Source organism: Lachnellula hyalina (assembly GCF_007821495.1).
Source record: "Lachnellula hyalina strain CBS 185.66 chromosome Unknown contig00110, whole genome shotgun sequence".
Lineage (NCBI taxonomy): Eukaryota > Fungi > Ascomycota > Leotiomycetes > Helotiales > Lachnaceae > Lachnellula > Lachnellula hyalina.
Genome location: NW_022157224.1, coordinates 1 through 17,092, shown reverse-complemented (window position 1 = coordinate 17,092; position 17,092 = coordinate 1). Strand labels below are relative to the sequence as shown.

Sequence of the window (17,092 nt, the reverse complement as noted above, 5' to 3'; positions counted from 1 at the left end):
TTCAGCGTCTCGTAAAAATCAATGACTCCTTGGAATGGACCAGGCTGTTTTTCCCTCCTCCCGTTATATATACTTTGAAGCCCCGTGATTGGGTCGCGGAAAGCTACAATGTCCGAGAATCCAGCCTCATCGAATCAAAGTAGCCTGCAAACGAGCGCCAGCTTGTACGAGTAGTAGTGCTCCTCACTAAAGGCGGCCACTATTACTTTTGCCCCGAAACCACGGCGGAGAGAAAAAGAATGGCTTCGCGGATTTTCTGCACGTTCCTCGCGCTTCCAGGCTTACTTACAGTAGCACCTAATCTTGATACCCGCACGGGTGATTCGTTGCACATTGTGGCCAAGGGTTGGCGTAAATCTTGCTGTACGTGGCTGGTGTTTCGAGAGGGAGTCGGTCGAAAATCGAGGTCGAAGCAATTCGTGGCAGCGGCAGCCTACCTGAGGACTGAGGTCTTATTAATGTTTCACTGACGTGGAACATTAAAGGTCGGTGCCGCTTTCACAGTACTGTACACCAGGCACACTAGTACCTTAGCGAGGCCCCTTTCTTCCCTTTCCACCAAGCGAGTGGAGCCTAAACTAATTTTAGAATTACCACGTACACTGTTCATACTCATTCTGTAGTGCGAAGACATGGATATACAGCCATTAACCGCAATCCTCTCGACTCTATATTTCTCTGCAGTCTGGAAGGATCTTGTATGGTCATGGAAGTGAAGCGTCTGAAGAAGTTAATGTTGTCGACCAGCTTTTAGGAGCCCAGGTAGAGATCAAGCTTCTGCGGCGGATACTCTTCACTCATTGTGGCAGCTCTGGTGTGGAGATCCACTCTACAAACATGCTAATGTGCCAATGGTATACTACGAATTCTTTCATGCAAACAGTTTCCTTGTGGCCCTCACTGAAGTTGCCATTGATTGTTGCGTTGAAGATAGGAGAGTTGAAGCACAGCAAATCTTGCTATCCAATATCTGCTGCGCCTAAACAACCTAGGTAGCAATAACCCCAATCCCTTTTTAAAGGAGGGTTGAGTTGGGGGTGTCTCTAGGGTAGGTTCTAAAGTAGCGGCGTGCAACAGAGATTCTGGAATTGTTATTTGGATGTGAATTTAGGGTATCATTGATCGTGTATCTCATCTATGGGGAGCCTAAGGAAGGGGGTGTAGATCTGGAAGCTGTAGAGTGAAGACAAATTTTGAGGATTTGCTAATTGCATCACTTCTTGGGGAACAGTTGTGAAGTTTCGCTGATATAGTTTTTCCCTTTGTTGCCTGAACCATCTCCCCGCCATGTCATATCCCTCTTTACTTTCTACAATCTCGCCTTCTCCTGTTCTTGTTCAGCTTCGGCCGCCTCTCTCAACAGCCGTTTCAAAATCTTCCCACTTGCATTCTTAGGGATAGCATCTACAAATCTAATACCACCTGTCAACTCCTTGAACTTAGCCAGTCTCTTTCCGCAATGCTTCTTCACAGCCGCTTCATCTAGTGCCTCACTCTCAGGACCAGGTCTCTTCACCACATACGCCCTCGGCTGTTCCGCATCAGCCTTCTTAATTCCAATCACTGCAGCGTCAGCAATCTGCGGATGTCCGAGAAGTACACTCTCAATCTCCGGAGGCGCTACTTGGAAACCGCGGACTTTGATTAGTTCCTTCTTTCTATCAACTACATACCATTTTTTGGTCTTGGAGTCGCAGTAACCGATATCGCCGGTTTTGAAGAAACCGTCGGAGTCGAAGGACTCGGCGTTTGCTTTGGGGTTCTCGAAATAGCCGAAGAAGACGATTGGGCCGCGGACGCATATCTCACCACGAGTGTCGTATGCTGAGATGTCGTTGCCGCTGTCGTCGATGATTCTATTTGGAAACAGTTAGATTTGGTGCTAATAGAATGGTGGACAGGGTGGTGTACTTTATGTCGCAGCACGGCATCGGGCGTCCCACGCTGCCTGTGGTGTCGTCTTCAGGATGGTAGAACTGGGTCGCAATACAGCTCGTTTCCGTCATACCCCAAACTTGCGTGACGGACGCTTCCGGGGAGAGAAATTGCCTCAGCCTCTCTTGAGAATCCTTTCCTAAACGTGAACATTTCGGGGTCAGATTTATTCGCTTGCATTATAGTGAGTAGATGGAGAAAGGTGTGTACATGAGCATTTCGGGGGAACTAGTATGTTGCAGCTCCAGATGACGATGCTAAAAAATATCATTTGGAGAAAGACAGAATGGACACTTACCCAAGGGAGCCGCGCCGCACGAGACGGCTTTTAAATTTCTGAGGGAGTACTTCTTGGTGATCGGAGACATGATAATGGTAATGACTATCGGTGGAACTATTACCACAGTGTTGATACCAAACTTCTCGATAGAAGAAAGGAATCCGTCCAAGTCAAAACGTCTCATAACTACAGATGCTTCACCCCTCCTCAAGGCAGTCGTGTGGGCAACTTTGCTATTGTTACTCCTGTTCCTTACGAGACGAGAGTTGGCTTGGCGCTTCTTACCGGGCACACAAGCTGCGTGAAACATCGGAAGAGCAAGGAGACGTTTTACCTTGAGATGGTCAGTTCATAGCTTAACCCCCCACCCCCCCCCCTCCGCCTAGGACTGCTTACTTTGTACGGCTTCTTTACAATTTCATGCACCAGAGTGTGCTCAGAAATCAGGTTATGGTGAGAAAGAACCACGGCTTTAGGAAGGCCAGTGGTACCAGAACTGAAAAGTCTTGCAGCTGTGGTTTCCTTGCAGAGTTTCTCACCATCGAATCTCTTCCAGTCTTTCTCGCCGTGGCTCAGCAATTCGGTCCAGGACCTGAATCCAGAGGGAATAGCTTGTCCAAGCACATCAAATATCCAGATATTGGACTGAGGAACTCCGCATTCCTTTGCTGCTGCCAAACTATTCTTGAGCATCTCGGACTCAGTGATGAAGAACTTTGCTTTGGCTGTCTTGATATGATGGACTAGCTCAAACTCGGTGTAAGAGGGGTTTGTTCCTGCGAAAATGCCTCCTGCTGCTATGATTCCCAGGAATAACATGGGATAGTTAATCTGCAAAAAATATTTAGGGGAGGAATAACACAGGAATAAGAGTTTTTACATCATTGAATGAGTGGAGGCAAACACAGTCTCCTGGAGACACTCCTGCAGCTTGGAGTCCGGCTACGAGCTTTCGGACAACAACACGAGCTTGATTCAAAGAAATAGACCTAGATGGATCTTTCGCATCTATGTACATCTTACCCGAGTTAGAATCGTTCGCATGGCTAGCGATTAGGAATTGATGTTTGATTAAGACTCACTGGCTGATCTTGGTCATATCTGGCACCGTCAAAGATCCAGGACGGGATGTCTTTAGTCGGAATAGGGACAGACTTTTCTTCTGCATAGAAAACCATTGTGATCTTAAGTGTTATTGTAATCGGAGGATTAGTCTTTACTGTTATGTTGAGAGAACCATGGGGAAAAGTGTGGGGTAGCGTGGCTTGACTGGTACACTGCGGGGAAACGTTAGGTCCGGAATCATTGCCGGGCAAGTAATGATGATGTTGATCATTCTGAGAAATGGTAGATCTGAGCGGGAGCATTCAATAAAAATGGAACTGGGCCATCAACGATCGGGATGTTGGAGTGCGCTCTGAAATAATGTAAGGGGCACGTTAGCCACCTCGCACAGAGAGGAGAGGTGCAACATTTCGTATTCCAGGGTCCCAAGGGGATTTATTCGATTTATCACATGGACGACAGACCTGAACGATAACATCAAGACACAATCTTACATCCTTAGTGATAAGCTTGAGCGGTAGCACTCCCGTACAGATTTTGGGTGGTTGGGTTCACCGAGTTGGGGGTAACTACACTAGTGGTACTGGTGGTAGTCTGTAAGTGTTTAATCGCATGTAATCTGGTCTTCCCGCGCAACCCATATTGAAAAGACCTACATTGTGTCCCTCGCTGCCCTATCAAAATGTAAGATCACGACTTCATCATTCGTGTTCTCCCCAACAAGCCATCTTTCATCGCCGCGAATCGTCCCTTTGGCTAGTAGCTGCTGCCATAAGTCATCCCTCAGTGAAATTTCATAGCCTGGTCCCATCATTTGGACTCTCGGCTTCACATTAATCGATATAGTTTCGAGCATAAAGCAATGACGGGCGCTGAAAGTGACACCAGCGTCAACGTCCATGGCTTCAGTGATTGTAAGGTATGGGAATTCCTATTCTATGTCAGCGTGACAATCAAAACAAAGACCGGCTATAGGTTTGCACAAACTTCATGTCTCCAACATGGAGCAATGTTCGGCGTTCTCGTATCAGAAGCCCGTTCACAGAATGAAAGATTGACATCTCCATCCGCCCCGCATTCATCTTCCCAGAAGGGTCCAGCTGAAAAGGGGATGCCAGTAGTCTTGACCTTGTGTAGTCTTGGATGTATATGGCTTGCTTGAGATCCGACAATCCATCGATGATCTTCCTGAATGAAGTACACGTTGCTTTCATCCAGTTCGAGACCCCGAAAGATAGGGCTTGATCGTTGTCTTATTCTGTAGAATCCGAGATCTGAGAATGAAAAACGCCTAAGAACCCTTGGTCCTTCTAGATCTTCTGAAGGTTTGGCTTTGCCTGTGGGATCTTCAGATGCGCGATAAGACGAATTTGAGGATATGTCCCAAATCGCCAATGACTCAATCGGATCATCCTCGCCCCAAGCACCGCGATTTGGTTGCCAGAGATACATCGCATAATGAGTTTCAGTGTGGACACTGAAGAAGCGATCTCGCGAGTTCAATGGCATTCCCAGGAAATGTATCTTCCACTCGTTCCTAAGATGCTCAACTTGAGTTCAGTTTTAAAGGGAAAATACGTACCTAAAGACTGTTCGCCATGGGGCATGTTGGCCATCCCGAACGATATCATAGGTAGTCGCAAAATGCCTATGTACTCTCTCGTTCTCGTTGAGTTGATGAAAAGCTTCTGGTTCGCACCATTCAACGACGAGAACTTTCTGTTTTAACCTTAGTCTCCTGACAATTTTCGTCTCCGAGTTGATATCAGCTCCTGCCATCCATCCAGTACTGAGATCGTACACGGTATATTTCTGTTTCTGAGCATTCGGAAATATCAACAACCCCGCATCGTAAGTCCATAGAGGATCTGGATAGTGGAATGGAGCTGTTTTCTCTTCGAACTGCAAGTGACGCTGCCAAGGAGCAACTGGGTATGACCTCGCCCAACTCGGTACGACGAGTGATTTTGCCAGTGGGAATTTCTCAATGCTTTGCGGCCTCCCTGACTTTAGATGGTGATACCTCGAAGCAGCCCGCTTGAACGCTTCTGACCAGTTTGACTCTGGGTTTTCTGCACCACGCAGCTCGCGAACCCGAGGATAATGGAACTTGAGCAGATGGTAGTTGAGATCTGATTCGGAGAATGCGGCATGGAATTGCTTGGATACACGACGACATAGAATTAGGTCCGTCGGACATAGATTTGCAATGATAAGGAGAAATATGTCATTAGGAAAGGCGGCGATATTCATAACGGAGTTTGAATTGTGTAATTTTAATACTGCAGTGGTGTGGCCGGCCTCTTCGGGTCAGAAAAAAGTGGCCGAAATTGGCCTGCAGGCAAAGGTATATGCGCATCTACCTAAATTAGGGGTGTTTAGGTCAATAAACCCTCCCTTCCATCTACATTTTATCAGCTATGCCTCGCAAATCTCGTGCGCGTTATTATACCCCTCCGCTGGAGTTCTTAGAGGCTCTAAAGCAGGCTATAACACCTAGTAGAGCTGCAGTGATTATAGTAAAGCCTCTCTCTTAAGAACTAGGCATCTTTATCTCTTAAAAGATTATCTATAAGATCTTTGAGGTCCCCTGCGGTCGCAGACTTGAATTCTAGCTTCTAAGCAAGTGAGAACGCGCTATAACTACCCGAATTCTAGCTCTAATCCAAGGGGGAGAAAACTAGCTCTTATAGCATCTAATTATATTATAATAGCGGATTATCTTAACTAATCTTAAACCTCTCTTTTTAATAAAAGCGCGCTTTAGCTAGATATTATAAATAATTATAACCTTAACATTTCTAACACCTAGCACTTTGATTCTAGCTATTTACTTTAATTGTCTAAGTTGTGGTAATAAAGTACATTATGAAACGTATGAAATAAACTTAATATTTAATGTGGTTTTCCTGTTTAAGTGTTTTCAGCAAAATCGCGATTATTGACACTGGTTATTTGTACGGCTGTAACCTCAAAACACCCATCTCGTGCTGTCTGTCCTGTGAGGTCGTCAAGTTCATAACCCAGCTGAAATCAACTCGAACTACCAAACGATCTATAAGTACCTATTCACCAATAATACAATACCGGTATTGGAACTAGTAGAAGGTCATCCATTCTCAACGGAGATGCTGCAAATTCGGAGGTTTCCCTCGCAAACACCCGCGGCGCGCTCTTCTCCGTCTGACGGAAATGCAAATTATGACCGACGCCGGGATTTTGCCCCGCAAGTACATTTAGTAGCCGACGGTAGAGCTCGGGTCAATACTCCGTAAGTGTAGTTCAGAGCTCTGGCCCGGCAGTACGGACTTGTCTTGTATTTATTGATCCCACTCTTCGAATATTGTTTGAAGCAGCATGCCCCTTGCATAGGTGAGGAAGCTTCAGTCTGCAGTACCAGTGCCACTTCCCAGAGATGCGTCGAGCTTTTACCAGAAGCGTTCCTGCTCTGGCAGGAAGAACCCCACGTTCTATCCCCGCATTCAGAATGCCTTCCCCAGCGGAGACATCCAAGATAGCTGCTCGACGGTTGCATGCCACAGCCCAGCAGTTGAAGCCCTCCGCAGCTCTTGCAACCAATGCCGAAAACTACCCTACTTCACACGAGAAGATCCAGAGCGTGCAAGATACCCCATACTTCATCGACAATGAGTTTGTCAAGTCGGAAGCTACACAATTTATCGATTTACACGACCCCGCAACCAACAACCTCGTAACAAGGGTGCCGCAGAGTACAGATGCGGAGCTGAAGGCTGCTGTAGAGAGTGCTCAGAAAGCTTTCCCAGAATGGAAGGCTACCAGTGTGATGGCAAGACAGCAAATCATGTTCAAGTTCACCCAGTTGGTCAGGGAGAATTGGGATAGATTGGCCGCAAGTATCACTCTAGAGCAGGGCAAAACATTCGCTGGTATGGTCAACACCAATATTCTAGGAATAGGACTAACGTGCGTAAAGATGCGAAGGGTGATGTGCTCCGTGGTTTACAAGTTGCCGAAGGAGCTTGCAATATTCCTCAACAGATGGTGGGAGAAGTCCTGGAAGTCGCCAAGGATATGGAAACTAGAAGCTATCGAGAGCCATTGGGTGTCGTAGCTGCTATTTGCCCTTTCAGTAGGCAATTTGGAACATTATATTGAATATAGCTAACAATTTGTCAGACTTCCCTGCTATGATTCCTCTGTGGTCCATTCCAATTGCCACCGCTACTGGGAACTGTCTTATTCTAAAGCCATCAGAGCGGGACCCTGGTGCGGCAATGATCCTGGCTGAGCTTGCTCAGAAGGCTGGAATGCCTCCAGGAGTTCTCAACATTATTCACGGCTCGGCCAAGACTGTGGACTTCATTATTGATGCACCAGAAATCAAGGCAATAAGTTTCGTCGGAAGTAACCGTGCTGGAGAGTACATCTTTGCTCGCGGATCAGCTAATGGCAAGCGTGTCCAAGCCAACTTGGGTGCCAAGAATCACGCTGCTATCCTTCCAGATGCCAACAAGCAACATGCTCTGAACTCTATTGTTGGTGCTGCCTTCGGTGCCGCTGGTCAGCGATGTATGGCTCTAAGTACCTTGGTGATGGTTGGAGAGACTAAGGAATGGCTTTCAGAATTGGCTGAGACTGCCAAGGCCCTCAAAGTTGATGGAGGCTTTGAGAAGGGCGCGGATTTAGGGCCAGTCATCTCACCTCAGAGCAAGGAGAGAATTGAACATCTTATTGCAAGTGCCGAGGAGGAGGGTGCGACTATCTTGTTGGATGGTCGTGGATTTAAGCCTGAGAAGTACCCCAACGGAAACTGGGTTGGCCCAACCATCATCACAAACGTTAAGCCGCACATGAAGTGCTATACCGAGGAGATTTTCGGTCCTGTTCTGGTCTGTTTGAACGTTGACTCTCTGGACAGCGCGGTCGATCTCATTAATGCCAACGAGTATGGAAACGGTGTGGCCATCTTTACCAAATCTGGAGCCACTGCGGCAGCCTTCCAGAAAAACATCGAGGCAGGACAGGTCGGAATCAACGTGCCAATACCCGTAAGTACAATGGCTCTTTTAATGTTATTTCACCCCTATCCCAGCTTTCCTCGTTTCATATGATCCTACACACTTCCAAATCGTGAGATCTCTACGTTGTTTATCATAATGTTCTTGATTACACCAAAAAAAACATTAGCATTCGTAGCACCGCTGACTTTTCCACTAGGTCCCTCTTCCCATGTTTTCGTTCACAGGAAACAAGAAGAGTATCGCTGGTGGCGGAGCAAGTTACTTCTATGGCAAACCCGGATTGCAATTCTACACCCAACTAAAGACAGTAACAAGCTTGTGGAAAAGCGAGGATGCGATCTCGAAGGCAGCAGATGTTTCCATGCCTACTCATAGCTGAGTATGAGAAAAAGGAGTTTGTTTTAGCTTGAATGTAAATAAGAACCAATGAAATATCGGGTATTAAGTTTCAGGGGCATTTGAGACATCCCGACCACTTATCCCTTCTCTTAGAACTAACTCGCCTAAGTAATATCAAACAGCTTTGATTAGACTACTAGTTCTACCTGCATTGCGCATTGTATGACCATAGTTTTCAATGTCAATGTCAAGAGCCCGCTTGTAGGACGAAGGATAGAATGAACAGTGTACCTTCCAACGAAATTTCAAGTAGAGGAAGCGCATTTCGTCAGGTTAGTGCAAAGAGTGGCTTAGATCATAAAAACCCCTAGATAGAACGCGGAGAGTAAAATTAGACATCATTAGGGTATTGGAGTAGTAAAACTACAACTCATCCTTCTTCCTCTGTTCTTCTTTGGCAGCCTCTTTATCTTCTTCCCACATCCTCTTCTTAGGATTGCTTGGCTGTTCAGCAGGTTCTTCTTCAGTTGCATCATTCTTCACCTCTTCTCCCGCACCTGGCTCCTTACTCTCATCAATGATCCTCCCAACCTGCTCCGACACACTTCCCCCCTGCCCCTGAGGAGCCGGAGTACCTTGAGGCATAGGCCCACCTTTCCCACCCCCACCAACAGGAACACCAGGAGGCCGTCTCGCGTATGTCGGCACCGAGATCCTCCCCGCAGAAGCATGCGTAACCGTCGCGCTGCCCCCATTAAGCACAGAAGTAGAAGTACCAGCAGCTTCACCGCCAATATTCCCACCCGTAATCCCCAACACGGCAGCCACGCCCATGAACCCTTTAATAAACATCTTGGGCAAGAACCAGAGTAACCACCACCCCGGTCCATACAGAATACGTCGAAACACAAGCCACCCAATTGTAACCACCAGTATATAAAACGCCGTCTCAAGATACCACGTATCGCTCTTCTGGCTCCTCAACAGCGTCCCCAGTAGATTCTTCGAGCTCGATAACAGCGTATCGAGCGTAGAGTACGTCTCGCCCAGCTGCGCCAACGCAGCTGTTGATTCCTTCAGCGTGTCGTGCGCGAACTGTGAGCGTTGCAGCTCAGATGCCATCATATCGTGCGTGCGCCGCAAGGCGGCCGTGACGTCGCTGCTGGCATTTACTTCCCGTTCTGCACTCGACAGATCGGCTTTGGGTTTCCGGGGAGGGGTCAGAAAGGCTTGGGCGCCTGGGTCAGGGGAAGTGGAGGCGGAGGTAGAGGGGGACTTGGTGAGGGATTCCAGGAGGAGCCTTTTTTCGGCGCGTTGGGCGAAATGGAGGTTGCGTTTTGCTTCTAGTTGGGCTTTGCGGAAGGCTATTTCGCAGCTGAAGAGTGGTTAGTTTTTTTGAGCTTCATTCTGACAAGGTTTGGGGTCTTACCTCTTGAGTTCTTTGATGGCTCTTTTGATAACTGCAATCAAGGTCTCTTTTTGCTGCTCGAACTCGCTGCCTCGTCTCCCAGTATCTAAGTCGAGGGCTTCCTCTTGTAATAACTCGAAATCTTCATCTTGGTCTTTTAACATCTGGTGGATTTCCGAAGTGAGCTCGCCGATGACATTGTCCTCTTCATTGTTCACAGGTACGGAACCGGGTTGGAACTTGATTGTTGCGAGGCGCTCGATGAGAGTTTTTAATTGTTGATTTGATTCTTGTAGAGCTGATAGACGCTCTGACACTGACTGAAAAGACATTTGGGATATTTGTGACGTAGATAGTAATGAGGTTGGAATAGTGACTTCTGTACTTGGGAGATGGAAGGTTGGCAAGTTGGTCCACCAGGTCGGAGCTTTTGAACGAATTCGCCGATGTCAAAGAAAGCTTGGCGCTAGCCAAAAGTCTGGATTGACATTCCGGACAAGCACAGATAATTGTCGCAATAGAAACCTTTGTGCCAATTGCTTCTATTTCGAGATCTCATGTACGTTCCTATGGCATATATACGTGAGCTCAATTGCTAACAACTCCACGACAGACTCCTCGACCTCCATTCCATTCAAGATGATCTCCAAATTCATCACCGAGGTGTCAACCGTCTTCAACCCCTTCTCTCCTAAAGCAAAGACCGCGCGCCTATTCCTCTCATTCCTCCCCCCGAACGCACGGCAGACTATGAAGATAAACACAAAACTGTTGCCGAGGATGTCGAAGGAGCCTAGCTTTGTGGAGCTAAAATTCAGTAAGAGCCCTTCGTTCTCGATGATGCTGTATGAGGAAGCTCTAACAGTGCGCCTGTAGAAGATGGGATGCAGATGAAGCTTGATGCGGAGAAGTTAGGGATCAAAGGGGTTATTGAGGAGGTGGATCGACATTCGCGGATATTATCGAGGCAGGAAGAATTGACTGGAAACTGAGTATAGTTGGGACGATTGTATATTACGTGCATATGGGAGGCGTTGGAAACCGTAAGATTCTGTCAACATTTGAAAGCCCCATTCGACTTGGGGTATACGGTGATAGCGAATTGTACAATGGGAAGTTCCAACTAGTGAACTCTGATCATGAAGTCAAATTCTATCAGGGGGCTACACAAGCAACACTTCACCAGAACATTCACAAACTGGTGTAAAAGGTATCCGTAAAAGAGCGAGCATGTCATTGTATATTGGGGAAATAATACTTCGTCTCCGTCTATGCCATTATTTATCACAGTTTTTTTAACCATGAACCAAAATATGCTGTTGACCTATTCATAGTCTAGTGCTCTTGCTTTATCCGATTTAAGCAGCAGCTCCAGAAATGAAGAACCACTTGTCAATGCTAGGGTCGATTGGGGCAGGAGCAAGATTCTCATTTTGTGGGATAGGAGGAAGTTGTTCAGGGGAGACACGGCTGGGTGATTGCTTAACGGTGAGGTTGGTACTGTAGATGAGTTAGTGAAAGTTTGGTAAAGAGGTATACATAAGCTTACATGGAAACATCACCGGGGGTGGTCTTGCCAGTGATGAGCTTCTCCCAAGCCTCGGCACACTCACGAACGATATCGGTGGCATATCTTGCATTCTGTTAGCCTTGTTCTCATAACATTCGGACTTTGACTTACTTCCTGTTCTTGCACTCTCCAGTGAAAGCAAACTGGTTCTCAGGCTTTCCATCTGGGATCTTGTAGATTCTGAACCACTCATTGGTAGCCCTCAACAGACCTGGAAGGTGTCTCTCAACATCCTCGACATCATTGAGCTTGGGAGCCAAGGGGTCGTTGACATCAATGACAATGACCTTCCAGTCGGTCTCCTCCTCATCCAACAAAGCCATGACACCGAGGATTTTGACTTGCTTGACTTGACCAGGGTATCCGACCAGCTCGCCGATCTCGCAAACGTCCAATGGATCGTTGTCACCCTTGGCCTTGGTTTCGGGGTGAATAACGTTGGGGTCCTCCCAAGTCTGAACAGTAGTCAGCAACTGTCATCCCATGGTGGGATGCCACAGTGGAGTCTTACCTGAGGGAAGGCACCGTAGTTCCAGAGGTAACCCTTGTGGGGGAAACAGTTGCGGACGAATCGAAGCTTGCCCTTCTTGACATCCTGCTTGACTAGAAGTATTGATTTAGTATTTGAAATCAGCTATCGAGTGTAGGGTTAAACGAACTCGGGTTGAGTAGCTCTTCCTGTAATTGAAAGTCAGTATATTTGTTCGTAAGATGTGTGTGCAGATTCACTGCGGGGTAAATTGACAGGTATAACGAGGAGGGGTAATCAGAAGATATTGACTGTTGACAATGGAAATACACTGGAGGGCTTCGCATACCTTGCTGATTTCCATCTTGCCATTGGTCCATCTTGGGATCTCAACGACCATGTTCAAGATCGTCTGGGCGTCGTTGGCATAGAGGGGGATATCGTGGAAGGGGGAGACAGGGACGCCATCCTTCTCGATGTAGATGCGGTGCTCCAAAGTGTTGGGAGCAGCAACCTTTCTGACCTTGTATTGGGAGGCCATGTTTGCGTAGTTGTCAGAAGTGATTTTTTCGTAGGACGACAACGAGCTTGAGAAGTGTCTCGCTATTTGAGAAATTTTGGAGGAAGCGGAAGACGCCAGCGTGGACGGCCCGGCCAACCAGACAGAGTTGCAGCGCGTCTGGGAGAAGGAAGGGTAAGGGTCAAGAGACCTGGTGAATAATTGCACCTTCGATTGCGACGTACTTGTACTTGTTCCTGTACCTGCACGACGGATACAAGGGATGATAGAATTTCTGATAATCATATGCGCCAAAGGGAATTGCCCTTTATATGTCTTCATTTAGACCACCTTCCGTCCCATACTATATCCACTAATATCGAGATCCGCGGCTCTTGCTGGAGACTTGAGTTCACAGCAAAAAAAGATGCCGAAATTCCACGCATAGGCCACCGTTCAGCCGAGCGATAAGAGGCGAGGCCTGTCCTGGTCACATGGCATTTAGATTACCACTTAATTTTTTGAGCTTCTCAGACTCCGACACAGATACCTTTAATTGTCGGAGTACATATCCCCTACATAAGGTATTTGAAGTGCCATGTCATGCAACGATTTACCTCTGCCATCATGACATCAGTCACCAAACGGGTCCCTATTCCTCCGAAAGGAGTCGATTACAGAGGCAAGATTGTCCTTGCTCCCATGGTCCGTTCAGGAGAGCTGCCATCCCGTCTTCTAGCACTTCACTATGGAGCTGATCTCGTATGGGGTAAGTCTTCATCCAACACTTGCTTGAATACTGCTAATTCTTCTTCAGGACCTGAGACCGTCGATAGATCCCTGATCGGAACCACCCGCAGAGTCAACGAAGCCCTGAATACGATTGACTTCACCCGATTCGCTTCCAACGGCGCGAAAGACCCCCGGAAAGATCAGAAAGAAAGTCTTATATACCGTCTTCACCCCGAACGAGAAGGAAGCCGCCTCATCTTTCAGATCGGAACCTCAGACCCCGAACGAGCAGTCCAAGCTGCGCGGATGGTCGCTGGAGATGTGGCAGGAATCGACGTGAATGCTGGGTGTCCCAAACCCTTCAGCACACATGGTGGGATGGGAGCTATGCTTCTACAAACGCCAGATAAACTTGTTTCAATTCTGGAGGCGCTAGTTAAAGAGGTTGTGCCAGAGTTCCAAATTGGAATTAGTGTCAAGATCAGGTTATTGGAAACGCCTGAGCTTACGGAGGTTCTGGTGCGGAAGTTATGTGCTACGGGCATTACTGGTCTTACAATCCATTGCCGGACAACCCCTATGCGACCTCGAGAGCGAGCTCTTCGGGAACAATTGAAGATGATTGCGGATATATGCAGAGAAAACGGAGTAGCTTGCCTCATGAACGGGGATGTGCCAAATAGAGCACAAGCCGAGCAACTGATCAGCGAGTTCGGAGTTGACGGTGCTATGATTGCCACAGCAGCGGAATCAAATTCAAGTTGCTTCAGGACTGAAGTAGAGGGTGGGTTAGCTCCGTGGGAAGAAGTCGTCGAGCAATATATCAAAACTGCTATGGAGGTGGACAATCGATGGGGAAATACCAAATTTCTCCTTACTCAACTGATTCCTGGAAAGCAGCCAGTATATAAACAAATCATGAGTACAAAGAGCTACCACCAAGCCTGCAAAGCTCTTGGTCTGGAGCATTTGGAGACCCAGGCGAAGGAGGCTGATGAGAGACTTGGCATCACTCCCGAAACCGAGTATCAAGGCAGGAAAGGCAAGAAAAATAATAGCGCTTTAGCAGCGGGTGGGAACCAAGGCAAGGCTCGACAGGGGAAAAAGAAAACCCTTTTCGAAAGAGGCATTCCAAAACAGGCGGCATTGGCTCTTGATGTATGAGATTGGGTGGATAAATGGGAGACAGCATATTACGCGGCTGAGGCTAAAAGATACCCTGGCAAAGAGCCTCAAGAACGGCGCAGCATCTAGAGGCGTTTGGGTTCTAGGTTGATTCTGATTTATAAAGTTATCAGAATATAGATGCATGGTGCATTGGGAAGTTTGCATCCTATGTAAGTAGATCCTTCAGTACCGCCAGTACCACTGCCTCTACTTGATTATTGGCGGCAAAGGACAAATGTCTCCATCAGAACTAGACACTGAAAACCTTCTACCACGAGTGGCACTTCCTTCTCAACGGTGCCGTAATGAGACCATCCTTCAGCCACAGCAAATCGTAGTTTCTTCCTGTGGACCATTCATCTCAATCATCTCCCAACTAAACCCGAAAGCCCCAATCCACGCGCCAATGAAAATGCACATAATGATATACCCATTATAATACATCGCTAACAACATAATAAAATACGCAACCGCAAATTGCAGCATATGCAACCTGCAACCCAGTCAGTCAGCTTCATTCACAACATCTCAGCCGAGGCGCCGCGAGAGATCCATACGTAGCCCTGATCGCCTGCTGCATCACATTCGGACGGAACTTGGCAGCCACCCTCACTGCAACTGAATTGGCGCCGACACTTTCACGGGAAGAGTTTGCTGGCTCGGCCGCTTTGGCGAGAGGACTAGGACAGGACGGCGTGATGTAGGGGTAGGACGTGGGGTGGGCGGCACCGGCGCGCTGGAATTGGCGCAGGATGTAGCGGTCATATTCTTTGGCGCTGCGGCGGAGGAATTCGAGCGATATGACGAGCAGGATGACGCCGATGCAGGTGCCGGCAAACATGCCGCGGGATGTGATGTGCCATGAGCTGGAGATGAAGCCTGGTTTCTGTGAGTGTGGGGGTCTTGGTATAAGGAGGATACTTACAGGCATCGATTGTGTGCCAGCTCCATAGCATCTGAGGATTTGTGAGCAAATGCTGGGATGAAATACTGTGACAAAGTGGTATATAGGTATCAGAATGTTCCACTCCAAGGGGGTAACTGTGGGTTGTATATTTGTGAGACATGAGGTTCCCGCGAATCCCCATTTGCAGTGAAACACTATAAATAGAACGAATATAACTGTGGATGTGCCAAATAATGTTCCGTCAGTGTACTTACACTAATTTTGCAAGCTCCCATACCCATATCCATACTTGAAGTTGCAGTAGACGAAGCCGTCGATGCAGCAGAGGTCATGGTCATTGACATACCAGACATACTCGTCATGGTTGAAGTTCCCATATCCATCTTGACGATTGTGTTGATCAAAAGTTCAGGTTCGATCTCCTTTGTGTCTCAAAAGTTTGACAAAGAAGGTGCGTGGTACGACGAAGATATGGAAACGCGGGATTGAGTGGTCGTCTGCGGCACCTAGCCCTCAGGAGATTTTGAATAATGAGAGGCTTTGACAAAGGAAATATTTGTGGCGAATCAGAGGACTTGTTTCCGGTGGGATAAAAAGCTGTTTGCTCTTGCGAGATTTCGAGAGGGATTGAGCAAGATATTGTCCCGTAAAGTGCTTGGCGTCCCAATCGTCCCATATAGCATTGAATAATTCTAGGAGCTTCGTCTACTGAAGATGATTGAGCGAGCGACTTCGTATCAGCATCTTGCCATATATAGTAATAAAGAGGCAGCTTCTCATTATGTAAACATCGGATAGCTCTTGCTTGACAACGTCAAAGCTGTACCATGGAAGTTGGTACACCACGTAACATAATGAAACGCCTCAATGCGGATGAGCGCTTATGGAAATTCAGGAGATCCAAGAAAGCTGTTGAATAACGCTTCAAAAGGACTCAAAAATATCACTATGATCCTACAGTCAAGCATAAGACTGCTTTCGCATTCCCTCCGGAGCATGATATTTGCCCATTCAAGGTGGAACTAATTGATGCGAAGCGGTAGAAACTCTTTTGCTGGAACAATAATACCATAGAACTTGAGTCGGACCTTACTCGTTTGAGGTCTTAACAGAATAATCTGTTATATCTTTCCAAGTTTCCAGGGGACCAGATAATAACGAGCAAGAGATTCAGGACTGCTCAATCTAACACTCGTCGTCTTGTTGCGAAGGTGACTTCACCAGCTTTCTCAATTTGTATCTGTGAAACACTTCGTAACTAGATGTATTCCCCTCAGTGAAAACGACAATTGGGTTGGGGAATAGCCATGTGTATGAAGGAAGAAAAGATAGCGGTGGTCAGGCTCATTCTCGTGTAAAGTGCTGATGCTCGGTTGGCGCGTCCGCGTTTTTTTGACGCGTCTCCTCCAGATTTTCGGCTGCACTCACTCAATAACAACTTCAATTGATTCAAACCTTCAATCCCCAGTCCTCTCGCGAATCTTTGGATCATGGCATCCTTTTTCGATCTCAAAGCCCGCAAAGAGGCAGCGGCCAATTCTAGCAAAGCTCCCCCTCCAAAAGAAACCAACAGAGTCCAGCCATGGGTTGAGAAATAGTACGCGATATCAACTCCTGAAGAAGCAATGGAGGGGAAATATTGACGCAGAATCAGTCGACCCAAGAACCTCAGCGACGTAACAGCACAAGACCACACAATAACGGTCCTTCAACGAAAC

At 47.3% G+C, this 17,092-nt stretch overlaps 8 protein-coding genes across 8 annotated transcripts; 3 read left to right on the top strand and 5 right to left on the bottom strand.

Annotated features, from left to right (window-relative positions):
- Positions 1-1,309: 1,309 nt before the first annotated feature.
- On the bottom strand, positions 1,310-3,393 carry azaF_0 (Acyl-CoA ligase; the record flags this gene model as incomplete). Its single annotated transcript, XM_031150091.1, has 6 exons — positions 1,310-1,856; positions 1,912-2,074; positions 2,234-2,549; positions 2,612-3,046; positions 3,096-3,233; positions 3,298-3,393. The coding sequence occupies 6 exons, from the start codon at positions 3,391-3,393 to the stop codon at positions 1,310-1,312; spliced, it is 1,695 nt and encodes a 564-aa protein (XP_031003798.1).
- A 539-nt stretch (positions 3,394-3,932) lies between these two features.
- LHYA1_G005140 (uncharacterized protein) lies at positions 3,933-5,533 on the bottom strand (the record flags this gene model as incomplete). Its single annotated transcript, XM_031150090.1, has 3 exons — positions 3,933-4,211; positions 4,268-4,817; positions 4,863-5,533. 3 exons carry the CDS (start codon positions 5,531-5,533, stop codon positions 3,933-3,935), a joined length of 1,500 nt encoding a protein of 499 aa, XP_031003775.1.
- A 1,234-nt stretch (positions 5,534-6,767) lies between these two features.
- On the top strand, positions 6,768-8,662 carry Aldh6a1 (Methylmalonate-semialdehyde dehydrogenase [acylating], mitochondrial; the record flags this gene model as incomplete). Its single annotated transcript, XM_031150089.1, has 4 exons — positions 6,768-7,188; positions 7,236-7,391; positions 7,439-8,310; positions 8,480-8,662. 4 exons carry the CDS (start codon positions 6,768-6,770, stop codon positions 8,660-8,662), a joined length of 1,632 nt encoding a protein of 543 aa, XP_031003773.1.
- Positions 8,663-9,045: 383 nt separating this feature from the next.
- Positions 9,046-10,362, bottom strand: LHYA1_G005138 (uncharacterized protein; the record flags this gene model as incomplete). Its single annotated transcript, XM_031150088.1, has 2 exons — positions 9,046-9,997; positions 10,052-10,362. 2 exons carry the CDS (start codon positions 10,360-10,362, stop codon positions 9,046-9,048), a joined length of 1,263 nt encoding a protein of 420 aa, XP_031003774.1.
- Positions 10,363-10,669: 307 nt separating this feature from the next.
- Positions 10,670-11,022, top strand: MRPL44 (54S ribosomal protein, mitochondrial; the record flags this gene model as incomplete). Its single annotated transcript, XM_031150087.1, has 2 exons — positions 10,670-10,875; positions 10,896-11,022. The coding sequence occupies 2 exons, from the start codon at positions 10,670-10,672 to the stop codon at positions 11,020-11,022; spliced, it is 333 nt and encodes a 110-aa protein (XP_031003786.1).
- A 366-nt stretch (positions 11,023-11,388) lies between these two features.
- ipp-1 (Inorganic pyrophosphatase) lies at positions 11,389-12,610 on the bottom strand (the record flags this gene model as incomplete). Its single annotated transcript, XM_031150086.1, has 6 exons — positions 11,389-11,530; positions 11,580-11,663; positions 11,712-12,055; positions 12,112-12,203; positions 12,260-12,278; positions 12,419-12,610. 6 exons carry the CDS (start codon positions 12,608-12,610, stop codon positions 11,389-11,391), a joined length of 873 nt encoding a protein of 290 aa, XP_031003787.1.
- Positions 12,611-13,153: 543 nt separating this feature from the next.
- On the top strand, positions 13,154-14,464 carry dus2 (tRNA-dihydrouridine(20) synthase [NAD(P)+]; the record flags this gene model as incomplete). Its single annotated transcript, XM_031150085.1, has 2 exons — positions 13,154-13,337; positions 13,386-14,464. Coding segments are annotated over 2 exons (1,263 nt in total), but the record flags the coding sequence as incomplete, so codon positions are not given.
- Positions 14,465-14,785: 321 nt separating this feature from the next.
- ctr4 (Copper transport protein) lies at positions 14,786-15,757 on the bottom strand (the record flags this gene model as incomplete). Its single annotated transcript, XM_031150084.1, has 4 exons — positions 14,786-14,960; positions 15,025-15,346; positions 15,393-15,423; positions 15,629-15,757. The coding sequence occupies 4 exons, from the start codon at positions 15,755-15,757 to the stop codon at positions 14,786-14,788; spliced, it is 657 nt and encodes a 218-aa protein (XP_031003789.1).
- Positions 15,758-17,092: the final 1,335 nt, after the last annotated feature.